Source organism: Oratosquilla oratoria, chromosome 3 (assembly GCF_046742065.1).
Source record: "Oratosquilla oratoria isolate Oo_2021 chromosome 3, ASM4674206v1, whole genome shotgun sequence".
In the NCBI taxonomy this organism is placed as follows: Eukaryota; Metazoa; Arthropoda; class Malacostraca; order Stomatopoda; family Squillidae; genus Oratosquilla; species Oratosquilla oratoria.
The window spans coordinates 89,128,698-89,142,918 of NC_134779.1; the positions used below are offsets into that span (position 1 = coordinate 89,128,698).

The 14,221-nt window shown below is 41.2% G+C and overlaps 1 protein-coding gene across 5 annotated transcripts in view; it reads left to right on the plus strand.

Annotated features, from left to right (window-relative positions):
* Ube4B (Ubiquitination factor E4B) overlaps positions 1-14,221 on the plus strand; it is a 679,226-nt gene that overhangs the window by 223,343 nt on the left and 441,662 nt on the right. For all 5 annotated transcript variants that reach the window (XM_076183024.1, XM_076183023.1, XM_076183022.1 and 2 more), the window contains one exon: positions 4,097-4,224. In XM_076183024.1, coding sequence (XP_076039139.1) covers positions 4,097-4,224 — 128 coding nt within the window. The remainder of the gene's footprint in view (positions 1-4,096; positions 4,225-14,221) is intronic.

A 14,221-nucleotide genomic window follows, 5' to 3' on the forward strand; every position in this document is an offset into this window, starting at 1 on the left:
CTTAGTCAAAAATAGTTGTTGTTGTTGTCGTTCCCTAGACTGTCTGTCCGAGCAGTCCCGTCTCCCCAAGGAAGGCCACAGCCGAAACTGGGTTTTCCCACAAATCCTTTATAGAGTGTATGTTGTGTTGTTTGCGTGCATGATTGTGTATAATGCAGTCTTCCATTATGTGTTGTATGGTATGGGGTGAAGTGTTACATCCTGGGCAGCTGTTCACAACACGGTCGTCCAGCCTCTTCTGGTAGCTTAGAAGTGCTGGGTGGTGACCGCATCGCAGTCTGGCCAAGTGGACTCTGTCCTTTCGTGGGAGAGAGGATTCAGAAGGGTGGATATCAGGGGGTCTGGCATGCAGCAGTGTGTTGTCTTTCAGTGTGTTAATGGAGCGGTGAGTGATATGATTATGAATATGTTTCCGGAGGCTGGTATTTGGTGGTTGTGGAGGAAGAGAAGAGAGTATCTGTGCGTAATAAAGGTCTTTGGGTGTAGTTTTAATGTTTCTTGGTGTGTGTGGGTGTTCTGCTATGTAGTGTAGCGGGTGTGATGTGTTTGTGGTGGCTGCAGCAAGTGTTTGTGTGCCTCTCATGTCGAGGTGGTCCTTGACTTTGAGGACTTTTGTTTCATGGTGTAAATGGTCTGTAGGTGATGTATTTGTGCAGCCTGTAATTGTTTTTAGGGCTTTGTTTTGTATGATTTGAAGGGTGTTGTGGTGTGTCTCACTGAGATTAGGAGCCCATGCAGGACTCGCATAATTCATCACTGAGCGTATGCATTGTTTGTATATTGTTATATTAGTTTCTTTGTTTTGTCCAAATGTTGTTCCAGTGATTGACTTAAGTGCATTAAGTCTAGGTGTGCATTTGTTTTTTATGTTTGTGAGGTGTTGTTTGAAAGACATGGATGTATCGTATGTTACACCAAGAATTTTTGGTGTGTTTGTGTGTGGTATTAGAGTGTTGTTGATGTAGAGATGAGGTATGTATTTGTGTTCTTTTCTTCATCCAGCAGTTGTATAGACCTTATCCCGCAATGTTAGGTGGTAGATTTCCTTTAGTTTAGTGCCTACTATTCCCATTATGTCCATTTTTTTCTGATGCCTGGTAATCATTTAGTTCATTCAATCCTGAGATCATTCCATCCATGTTGGTATAGGCTAATTTTAATTTTTTCCTTTCTCGTCTTTTTCTCTCCGCTTTGTTTCCTTTTACGTGATATACCATTTTCTCAGCCTCAGGTCCACCACTTTCCAAAAAAAATCATTCTTTTCAGTCTCAGTTCTTTTTATATTTTTTCATTCGCTTCATTTCTAAGCTCCTTTTTTCTTTTTCTTCATCACTCATTTCTTTCTATATCCATGCATTTTTGTGATTTTCACTGTTTGCTAGTTTTGCTTTTCTGGATATTACTTCCTCTGCTATCATTTGTGACCTAAGTTTTACTTTTAGTGGCCTATATTGTTTTTCTTTTGAGTATCTACCTATTCTATATGTGATGTGATGTACATACATACATATACCAAGTCTTTTTTCCCCTTACTAGGGAGGTAGCCAAAAAGGAAAAGGCATAAAATCATTCCCACCCATTCCATCCCTGAAAACACTCCACACCCCTCCACCCTCCCTCCCATCTTAGCACCTCCTAGATGACGGGTCATCCCTGCACCTTGTCCACTGCCCTGGGTCAGAAGCAGTGTCGCAAGACACAGCACATCCACAGGAAGGCCGCTTCATTAAATCGGTGACCCCCCCTCTCCATCCCCCCATATAAAGGAGAAGACGGGGAGAAATCCCTTCGGGGTGCGTCAAAATTTTGCTCACACACACTACCTCACCCCCCATCCCCCCGTCCATTCCATCTCATGCATCACAACATCTTCCATATACAACCATTCTCCATTCACCCGTCTTCTGTCCTCTCCTGTCCTTCCTGAACAGACATTCCCCTCTTCCCCAAAGCCCCCTTCACCCCATCCATCCATCTCATCCTAGGATGTCCCCTCACGTTCACTCCCTCCACATCTGCCTTCCATACCTCCTTTACTAGTCTTTCTTCACTCATTCTTTACATGTGTCCAAACCATCCTAATACTCTTTCATCAACCCTATCTCCCAACTCCCTTCCCACCCCTGTTCTCCTCCTCACCTCCTCATTTCTCACTCTATCCAGCCTAGTAACCCCCATCATACTTCTCAGACACTTCATCTCAAACACATTCAAGCTCCTTCTCTCTTCCTCTCTTATGTTCCATGTTTCTGCTCCATACAGTGCTGTTGGCACAATCACTCCTTCATACAGTCTCCTCTTACCATCCATTCCCAAATTTCTATTCCTCATTACACTTTTTAATCCACCAAGGCATTTACTCGCTTCTCTCAATCTACATTCTACCTCCACCTCCACTCCACCTTTTCCTGCCACATTTGCACCCAAGTATCTAAAACTATCCACTTCCTCTAGTTGCTCTCCCTTAATGCTCACTTCCAGATTACTGCCACTTTCACCCCTTGTACATCTCATCACCTTGCTTTTACCCACATTTATCTTCAGCTTTCCTCTATCACACACACTCCCAAACTGTCACCAACTTCCTCAATCCCTCCTCCGATCCTGCCACAAGCGCAGTGTCGTCCGGAAACAACAGCTGGCTCACCTCCCACTTTTCTCCATTTTCTTTAACCATCTCCAATCCCTGACCCATGTGATGTGATATGGTTTAATGTCACACACTCCCTCCCTATCGGGAGGCTAGGACGGTGCCCCTCACAGAGGGCTTTTGTAGCGTGGAATTTAATGAACCATGCCCTTGGTTCAACTTTGCTGGTGGCAGGATTCGAACTGCCCTCACCTCTACCTTCGCTGCAAATAACGACGCCCTAACCCGCTCAGCCAGTGAGCTTCCTCTGCTATCATTTGTGACCTAAGTTTTACTTTTAGTGGCCTATATTGTTTTTCTTTTGAGTATCTACCTATTCTATATGTTTCCATGATTTCTTTATCCAAAGTTTGATCCTTCTCTTGAATCTCCTTCAGAATCTCTTTAGTGATCTCTTTTTCCTTTCTTTTTCTCTGATAGCTAGGAACATCATGCTTTTCGTTAATACCGTAGATCACAATGCATCTTTTTTTGTCCACTGTATCCCTAACCAAATTTCCTTTCTCTTTAATCACTTGGATTACCGTTTCCTTCGCATTCTCCTTAACTTGTTGTTCCACTATTTCCTTAAAAGATCATTTTTGACTTTCTGTTCCACCTTCCACTGTTTCTTTATTTCTTGGAAGTCATTTTCTTTAATCTTTTCTTCCACTTTCTCAGTCACTGCCTATATTTGATCCTTCATCTCTTTTAATGCCTCATTCCTATTCATATCTTCATTTTCAATCTTATATTTTCTCCCTTTATCCTATTCAGTTCCATTTTCAATTCATCTATTGGCCTTTTTTAATATAGCTACTTCTTCATATATACTTTTGCATTCACTATTCAGTTCAATTATTTCATCTAACAATTCATTTATTTCTCTATTTCTTATTATATTTTTAAACCTGGGTTCTCTGTGTCTATCCCTCTATATATATTGCTATTGTCTCTATTGAATCTCTATTGAACCCCAAGAAGACATTTCTATCAAACCTTTGGTATGTCTTTGGAGTCTCGTTCACTTTTTAATTACACCAAGTGGGGACTCAAATGTACTTACGTCAAGATATCTTTTTGCAGTTTCCTTTTCTCTAAATCCTTTGTTTATTTCATCCATTGTTGGCACTGATTGTGCAAAAAGAATAATTGAACAAAAATACAAAGCCTAGATTTTTGGTCACATTAACTCTGAAACTCCCTTCTCGTTTGTGAACAACCAGGCTGTGGTTGGCTCCAAAATTGTTTGTTGACAACTTGCTAGATCGCGATTCGGAGTGTATTTTTAGGACGTCTTTCTTTGATTGCTGCTCGTGCTCGTGTGTGTGTGTGTGTGTATAAATATGTATATAGAAATATATTGCAAATATATTTTCATATACATAATGGCAGTATTAAACAACCTCTCTTGTACTTATTTTTACTAACATTTCATCAGGTAATGTGAGCAAATTTACTTTCCAGGGGGATTTTCAGAAAGTTTGCCGCCCATTTCCTTATTACTTCATCCACTCTTGACTGAAACTTTACCAAGAGGGTTCTTGTATGATCTTGTTTTACACACCCACGATGACAAAGAATCATTTGCACAGGTAAGTGACAAATCTAACTTAGCTGATAAGATTTGAATTAAGATGAAGTTATCACAGATATGAAATGCAGAAAATAATTAAACTCATTAAGTGTGGTACCCAGGAGAAGAGTAGGAAGATTTTTGGTTGTACACATTCTTAGGGGAGAGAGTGAGGGAATATCAGATAATTTCTTGGTATGTGTAGTAGTTTCAGAAGGATCAGTTTGTTGAGTGTAATGGGAAGGGCTTATGGGAGGGTTTTAATCAAGAGGATTAGGAGAGGAAGAGAGGGAGTAATGGTTAGGAACAGTGTAGATTTAGGAAAGGTAGGGGTTGTGTGGATCAGATTTTTGTGGTAAGACAGATATCTGATTTGGAAAAAGCTTATGACAGAGTAGACAGGAAGACACTGTGGGAGGAATTGCAGATATATGGGATATGAGGACAGCTTTTAAGAGCATTAATAGTTTTTACAAGACTAGTAGAGCCTGTGTTAGAATTGGAAATGGAGGGAGTGAGTGGTTTGAGATAGGGGTGGGATTTAACAAAGGATGTGTCATGTTGCCATAGCTGTTCAATGTGTTCATAGATGAGGTAATGCAGGAGGTAAATGCAATGATAATGGGCCAGGGATTGGAGATGGTTAAAGAAAACGTAGAAAAATAGGAGATAAGCCATTTGTTTGCTGATGACCCTGCACTTGTATTGAGATCAGACAAGGAATTAACCCATCCAGTCCGACAGGCCTTAAACAGGACTGTGTCGCAAATGTCCAACAGTCCTTAAATGGGACAGCTACTTTGAGCGCTAATAAAAACCGCGCCAGCATTGGTAGCGCTGCCATATTTGGTCGTGAGGTAAGGCCTATGGTAGTACTGTGAGCATGAACACAAGAAAACTGCAAACATAAATATAAGTGTTATGTAAGTGTAATATAAGTGTAAAATAAGTATATCAGTAAATAATATAAGTGTAAAATAAGAATGCTCATGGCTGTATAAATAGTCACATGTGGGTGCGTATTGAATAATGAATGATAAAACATACGTAACTATAATCAGCCAATAAATGATGACACTTTTATACTACGACTGTCCCTCCGTTATGCTGTCCCCCAACCCCTTGTTACTGTCCTGTACAATTTCTCTGAATATTCATTTCCTTTTTCGCCTACATTCCCTGTGGTGGGGGAAAAGAATACTGCCACCAAGTAATTCCAGTTGTTAAGATGATGAAAGCAGGTAAGGCACCTGGTCTGGATGGATGCCATGCAGAATGTCTAAAAAAAGGAGGTACAGTGATGGTGGACTGGCTGGTGAGGTTATTTAATGTTTGCTGGAGAGAGGGTAGAGTGCCAGAGGACTGGAGGAGTGACTGTATAGTTCTACTTTACAAGGGAAAAGGGGACAAGTGTGAATGTAGTAGTTTCAGAGGGATTAGCTTGTTAAGTGTAGTTGGGAAGGCTTATGGGAGGATCTTGATTGAGAGGATTAGGAGAGGAAGAGAGGGAGTAATTGGTGAGGAATAGTGTGGATTTAGGACGGGTAGAGGATGTGTAGATCAGATTTTTGTAGTAAGACAGATATGGGGAAGGATGTTTTTTGGGCCTTTGTGGACCTGGAAAAGGCTTACGACAGGGTAGACAGAAAGGCACTGTGGGAGGTTTTGCGGATATACGGGATAGGAGGAAAGCTTCTAGGAGCTGTCAAGAGTTTTTATGAGAGTAGTAGAGCTTGTGTCAGGATTAGAAATGGAGAGAGTGAGTGGTTCGAGGTAAAGGTGGGACTTCGTCAAGGATGAGTTATGTCGCCCTGGCTGTTCAACTTATACATGGATGTAGTGCAAGAGATAAATGCAAGGGTAGTGGGTCAGGGATTGGAGACGGTTAAAGAAAATGGAGAAAAGTGGGAGGTAAGCCAGCTGTTGTTTGCTGATGACACTGCGCTTGTGGCAGGATCGGAGAAGGGACTGAGGAAGTTGGTGACCGAGTTTGGGAGAGTGTGTGATAGAGGAAAGCTGAAGATAAATGTGGGTAAAAGTAAGGTGATGAGATGTACAAGGGGTGAAAGTGGCAGTAGTCTGGAAGTGAGCATTAAGAGAAAGCGACTGGAGGAAGTGGATAGTTTTAGATACTTGGGTGCAAATGTGGCAGGAAAAGGTGGAGTGAAGGAGGTAGAATAAAGATTGAGAGAAGCGAGTAAATGCCTTGGTGGATTAAAAAGTGTAATGAGGATTAGACATTTGGGAATGGATGCTAAGAGGAGACTATATGAAGGAGTGATTGTGCCAACAGCACTGTATGGAGCAGAAACATGGAACATAAGAGAAGAAGAGAGAAGGAGTTTGAATGTGTTTGAGATGAGGTGTCTGAGAAGTATGATGGGGGTTACTAGGCTGGATAGAGTGAGAAATGAGGAGGTGAGGAGGAGAACAGGGATGGAAAGGGAGTTGGGAGATAGGGTTGATGAAAGAGTATTAGGATGGTTTGGACACATGGAAAGAATGAGTGAAGAAAGACTAGTAAAAGAGGTATGGAAGGCAGATGTGGAGGGAGTGAACATGAAGTGACATCCTAGGATGAGGAATGTCTGTTGAGGAAGGACGGGAGAGGACAGAAGACAGGGGTGAATGGAGAATGGTTGTATATGGATGATGTTGTGATGCATGAGGTGGAATGGGCGGGGGGATGGGGGTTGAGGTAGTATGTGTGAGCAAATTTTGACGCAGCCCGAAGGGATTTCTCCCCGTCTTCGCCTTCATGCATGGGGGGGACGGAGAGGGGGGTCACCGATTTAATGAAACGGCCTTGCTGTGGATGTACTGTGTCTAGCGACACTGCTTCTGACCCAGGGCAGTAGACAAGGTGCAGGGATGACCCGTCATCCAGGAGGTGCTAAGATAAGAGGGAGGGTAGAGGGGTGTGGAGTGTATTTAGGGATGGAATGGGTGGGAATGATTTTATGCCTTTTCCTTTTTGGCTACCACCCTTGTAATGGGGAAAAAGCCTAGGTATATGTATGTATGTATGTATGTATGAGTGAAAACACGTAAAACATGTGAAAACATGGAAAACGTAAATATAATTGTTACAAGGGAGGTAGCCAAAAAGGAAAAGGCATTAAATCACTACCACCCATTCCATCCCTGAATACACAACACACCCCTCCACCCTCCCTCTTGTCTTAGCACCTCCGGGATGACGGGTCATCCCTGCACCTTGTCCACTGCCCTGGGTCAGAAGTGTAATATAAGTGTAAACTAAGTATGATATTAGTAAATAATATAAATGTAAGATAAGAATGTTCATAGTTGTATAAAACTCACATGTGGGTGTGTATTGAATAATGAGTGATAAAACATACGTAACTATAATCAGCCAATATGAATGAAAACACGTAAAAACATGAATATAAGTGTTATGTAAGTGTAATATAAGTGTAAAATAAGTATGATATTAGTTGTTGTTGTTGTTGTCGTTCCCTAGACTGTCTGTCCGAGCAGTCCCGTCTCCCCAAGGAAGGCCACAGCCGAAACTGGGTTTTCCCACAAATCCTTTATAGAGTGTATGTTGTGTTGTTTGCGTGCATGATTGTGTATAATGCAGTCTTCCATTATGTGTTGTATGGTATGGGGTGAAGTGTTACATCCTGGGCAGCTGTTCACAACACGGTCGTCCAGCCTCTTCTGGTAGCTTAGAAGTGCTGGGTGGTGACCGCATCGCAGTCTGGCCAAGTGGACTCTGTCCTTTCGTGGGAGAGAGGATTCAGAAGGGTGGATATCAGGGGGTCTGGCATGCAGCAGTGTGTTGTCTTTCAGTGTGTTAATGGAGCGGTGAGTGATATGATTATGAATATGTTTCCGGAGGCTGGTATTTGGTGGTTGTGGAGGAAGAGAAGAGAGTATCTGTGCGTAATAAAGGTCTTTGGGTGTAGTTTTAATGTTTCTTGGTGTGTGTGGGTGTTCTGCTATGTAGTGTAGCGGGTGTGATGTGTTTGTGGTGGCTGCAGCAAGTGTTTGTGTGCCTCTCATGTCGAGGTGGTCCTTGACTTTGAGGACTTTTGTTTCATGGTGTAAATGGTCTGTAGGTGATGTATTTGTGCAGCCTGTAATTGTTTTTAGGGCTTTGTTTTGTATGATTTGAAGGGTGTTGTGGTGTGTCTCACTGAGATTAGGAGCCCATGCAGGACTCGCATAATTCATCACTGAGCGTATGCATTGTTTGTATATTGTTATATTAGTTTCTTTGTTTTGTCCAAATGTTGTTCCAGTGATTGACTTAAGTGCGTTAAGTCTAGGTGTCCATTTGTTTTTTATGTTTGTGAGGTGTTGTTTGAAAGACATGGATGTATCGTATGTTACACCAAGAATTTTCGGTGTGTTTGTGTGTGGTATTAGAGTGTTGTTGATGTAGAGATGATTTATGTATTTGTGTTCTTTTGTCCAGTTGGTGAGAAGTGTTGCTGTAGATTTGGTTGGAGCTATTTTGAGTCTGTTTGTGATGAACCATGTGTTGAGTGTGTCAAGGTAAGGCTGGATTATTTCTGCAGCTTTGTCTGTGTTACGATGTGTGCATGTGATTGTTATGTCGTCTGCGTAGGAAGAGATTTGTATTTCTGAGGTGTCTGGCGTGGGTAAGTCATGCATGTATAGATTAAATAATGTGGGGGATAGGACTGAGCCCTGTGGTACTCCGTTCTTAATGTTTCTGATGTGCGATGATTGGCCATTAGTAGATAATATAAGTGTAAGATGAAACACCTCACTGCACCCGTGCCAGAGAGGCAGAGAGTTGCCGCTATCACAATCTTCTCCAACTATCAGTTATTATTCTGAGACAACCATGGTGAGTAGAGCAATAAAAACTTATAGGATGATGCATTGTCATGTCTACTAACAGTAGAATTTTTTCCAGAGTAATTTGGCAGCGTAATGTGGCAGGAAAAGGTGGAGTGAAGGTGGAGGTAGAATGTAGATTGAGAGAAGCGAGTAAATGCCTTGGTGGATTAAAAAGTGTAATGAGGAATAGACATTTGGGAATGGATGGTAAGAGGAGACTGTATGAAGGAGTGATTGTACCAACAGCACTGTATGGAGCAGAAACATGGAACATAAGAGAGGAAGAGAGGAGTTTGAATGTGTTTGAGATGAGGTGTCTGAGAAATATGACGACACTGCGCTTGTAGCAGGATCAGATTGAGGAAGCTTGTAGCAGGATCAGATTGAGGAAGTTAGTGACAGAGTTTGAGAAGGTGTGTGAAAGAAGGAAGCTGAAGATAAATGTGGGCAAAAGTAAGGTGAGATGTACAAGGGTAGAGAGTGAGAGCAGGCTGGAAGTGAGCATTAAGGGTGAAAGACTGGAGGAAGTTAATAGTTTTAGACGGGTGCAAATGTGGCAGGAAAGGGAGGAGTGGGGGTGGAGGTAGAATGTAGATTGAGAGAAGTGAGTAAATGCCTTGGTGGATTAAAATGTGTAATGAGAAATAGACATCTGGGAATGGATGCTAAGAGGAGGTTATATGAAGGAGTGATTGGGCCAACAGCATTGTATGGGGCAGAAACATGGAACATGAGAGAGGAAGAGAGAAGGAGTTTGAATGTGTTTGAGATGAGATGTCTGAGAAGTATGATAGGTGTTACTAGGCTAGATAGAGTGAGAAATGAGGTGAGGAGGAGAACAGGGATGGAAAGGAAGTTGGGAGATATGGTTGATGAAAGAGTATTGGGATGGTTTGGACACATGGAAAGAATGAGTGAAGAAAGATTAGTAAAAGAAGTGTGGAAGGCAGAGGTGGAAGGAGTGAATATGAGGGGGCGTCCTAGGATGAGATGGATGGATGGGGTGAAAATGGCATTAGAAAAGAGAGGAATGTCTGTGGAGGAAGGACGGGAGAAGACAGAAGATAGGGGTGAATGTAGAGGGGTTGTGTATAGATGATGCTGTGATGCATGAGGGGGAGTGGGTGAGGGATGAGGAAGTATGTATGAGAAAAAAATTTGATGCAGCTCGAAGGGATTTCTCCCCGCCTTCTTTTCTGCATGGGGGGACGGAGAGGGGGGATCACCGAATTTATGAAGCGGCCTTGCTGTGGATGTGCTGTGTCTTGTGACACTGCTTCTGACCCAGGGCAGTGGACAGGATGCAGGGATGACCCGTCATCCAGGAGGTGCCAAGATGGGAGGGAGGGAGGAAGGTGGAGGGGAGTGGAATATATAGGAAATGGAATGAGTGGGAGTGGTTTCTATGCCTTTTTCTTTTTGGCTACCCCCTTTGTAGGGAGAAAAAGCCTTTGATATATGTATGTATTAAAATTGATGGCTAGTTTTGCATTAATTATTTTCTTAAAGGTATTGTCCATATACGTTATTATAGATTTCTGTTCCTTAGAAAGGAAATTTATGACTTTGCTGTATGTACAGGAGTCCCTCAAATAATGCGGGGGTTAGGTTCCTGAAATTACCACGTATGACCAAATCCGCGTATGCTGACTTTCCATATTAGATACCGAGAACCGTATGTATGTGTACATGTGTGTGTGCGTGCGTGTGTGCGCGTGTATGTGGTGTATGTATGTGGTGTTTGTGGCGTATGTATGTGTTTGTGCGTATATACATTGTGTATGTGGCGTATATACATATGTGTGTGTATGTGGCGTATACATGTGTGTGTGTATATGTGTGTGTATGTATGTGTGTGTGGCGTGTGTGTGTGTGCGTGTATGTGTCTGTGTTCACATGTACAAGTAAGCATGTACGTGCGTGTGTCTGTGTTCGTATTTGTGTGTACACGCACACGCATTCACAACATACACTGGTTGTCTAACGCGTGTCTACGTGTGTGTGTGTGTCTACACGTGTGTAAGCGTGTATATGTCTGTTTTTGATCTCCTAAACCACCACCGCCAGTAACAACAAGAACCTCATAAGAGAAATTAAGACACAACAAGGTCCTCCTTCAGGAGATGAAGGAACGTGGGAGCTGTCACGTAGTCTGTGGGATCCTCCCGAGGATCTACGCAGGCTCATGCTGGAACAGTAGAGACATAGGGATCAATGATAGGATATCGCAGTTGTGCACACAATTGGGATACCACTTTCTTGATCCTTGTTATCTCTTTTCTAGGCGCCATGACCTTTACGCTTCTGATGGGATCCACCTTACCCACAGAGGCAAAGATGTTCGTACAAACTTCATTGTGGGAGTTTGTAATGAGCTAGCTCCTTTTTTAGGGTAGAGGCTCAAAGGGAAGGGGAAATAGAATGTGCATGGGAAAACAGTGTAGAATATAGCATTAATGTAGAACAATGGGCCAGTATAGGACAAAATATAATTTTAGGACATAATGTCTGTAGAGGACGAAATGTTACATTAGGATGTAATGTCATAGGACAAAATGTCGCAATGGGATGTAATGACAGTGGAGGACAAAAAATCACGATGGGAAGTAATGATAGTGGAGGACAAAATATCACGATAGGATGTAATGATAATGGAGGAGAAAATATCACAGTAGGATATAATGTCAGTGGAGGACAAAATATAATTTTAGGAAGGTATACCGGACAGAATGTCAATAAAGGCCAAAATATCAGTGTAGAGTATAGCATTAATGTAGAACAATGTGCCAGTATAGGACAAAATATAGTTTTAGGATATAATGTCGGTAGAGGACGAAATGTTACATTAGGATGTAATGTCATGGGACAAAATGTCGCAATGGGATGTAATGACAGTGGAGGACAAAAGATCACAATGGGAAGCAATGATAGTGGACAAGATATCACGATAGGATGTAATGATAATGTAGGAGAAAATGTCACGGTAGGATATAATGTCACTGGAGGACAAAATATAATTTTAGGAAGGGATTCCGGACATGATGTCATTGAACGACGGGAGGCCGGCTTGAATCACGGTGACGTAGGGGGACAAAATGTACAAAAGAGATCGGATTACCGTGATCGACCAGATGACCATGATGGGGGAAATGTTAATTTTGATGGGAGAAATGTTAATGAGTCATTGAATGTCAATGAAGGACCAAATGATAATATAGAGCAAGGAATAAATAAAAAACAATGATAATGTAAGACATGATATTGAAACTCAAAATGTGTCAAAAAGAAATAATCACGAGTTTCTTAAAGCCATGTGCTTTAATGCTCGTAGTATTAGGAACAAATTTCAAGAAATACAGGCGTATGTCAAAAGCGAAAATCTCGATATGATAGGAATAACTGAGACATGGTTAAATGGTACAGAGTTCGATGCTGAATTTAATATTGTGGGATTTAAACACTTTCATCAGGATAGAAACCACAAGAAAGGTGGGGGGTGTTCTGTTGTACGTTAACCCATTCAACTCCGATGACAAGACATCTTGTCATCGGAGTTGAATGGGTTAAAAACAATGTTCACGCTTGTATTTTAGAGAAAGTGAAACAGGATGCATACGATAGTTTGTGGGTTGAGTTAACCCGAACAAATGGACAAAAAATGAATATAGGTGTAATATATAGGCCCAAGACATATCATCAGCAGACGACAAACTGTTATTTCAAGAACTGTCTAGTTTCTGCAACCGGGATTTATTGATAATGGGTGATTTCAATTTTACTGACATTGATTGGATGACCCTTGAACGTGGCCATATAGGTAGTCGCTTGATTGATTTTCTTGGTGACAATTACTTAATTCAGCATGTAAAAGAGCCCACAAGATATGGAAACTTACTCGATCTATTGATCACTAGCCGCAAAAGCATGGTAACTGATATAGAAGTTGGTGAATCTGTTGCAAATAGCGATCACAACTTAGTTAGATTCAAACTCCTTAATAATTTTAGAATAGATACTTGTGTTTCTAAAATACCCGATTTCAGTAAAGCTCGGTTCATAGGACTATGTCAGGAGCTTCAGCTTACAGATTGGGAGGCAAAATTAAACAAAAGACCTGTAGATCAGATGTGGGAAGTATTTCAAAATACGCTCACTAAGATGATTCAAACTTACATTCCTTTTAAGGACAGACGTCCCCCAAATCAGGCTCGCCCAAAGTGGCTCGACAAAGAAACTGAAAAAAGTATTGCTAAAAAGAGACAGGCTTATAAGAAATATAAGTGCTCGGGTGCATCTAATGACTATGAAAGTTATGTATCAATACAGAGAGATTTAAAAAAGACAATAAGAAAAAGAAAACGACAATACGAAATGAACATCGCTGATAAATCCAAAGAGAATCCCAAAGAATTTTATAGTTACATTAGAGATAAAAAGGTTGTTAGGAATCACATTGGTCCACTATTATCTGCTGACGGTCAACTTGAATATTCAAATGAAGGAATGTGTAATATCTTAAACAATTATTTTAGCTCGGTATTCGTAGACGAAACACCTCAAAGTGAACTCCAAACTGAAACCTGTGAAAAGTCTAGGGTAAACTTACTACGGTAAATATAACAAAAGAAAAAATTAAAAGGTGTATAGATAAACTCAAAGTTAATAAAACACCATGGCCTGACGGTTGGCACCCAAGAATCTTAAAGGAAATGAAAAATGAGATTGTTGTTCCATTAGAAATTATTTTCAAGAAATCCATCATATCCGGAGATGTCCCAAGAGAATGGAAGCTAGCTAAGGTTACTCCCATATTCAAAAAAGGTGACAAAAAGAAACCAAATAAATATAGGCCTATAAGTTTGACTTTAATCATAGGAAAAATAATGGAAACTATCATCAGAGATGCTATCGAACATCATTTAGAAAATAACCGTTTGATAAATGATAGCCAGCATGGTTTCAGATGGAAACGCTCTTGCGTGACTAACTTACTCGAATTCTACAACAGTTATATCGAATTTTTACACGGAATAAGTGGTAGTCTATTAAGTTGGACTAGTAATTGGTTGAATGATCGAAAACAGAGAGTTGTTTTAAAATGGAAAAACTTCTAGATGGGAAAATGTTACAAGTGGAGTTCCTCAGGGTTCCGTTCTTGGGCCACTTCTATTCATAGTATA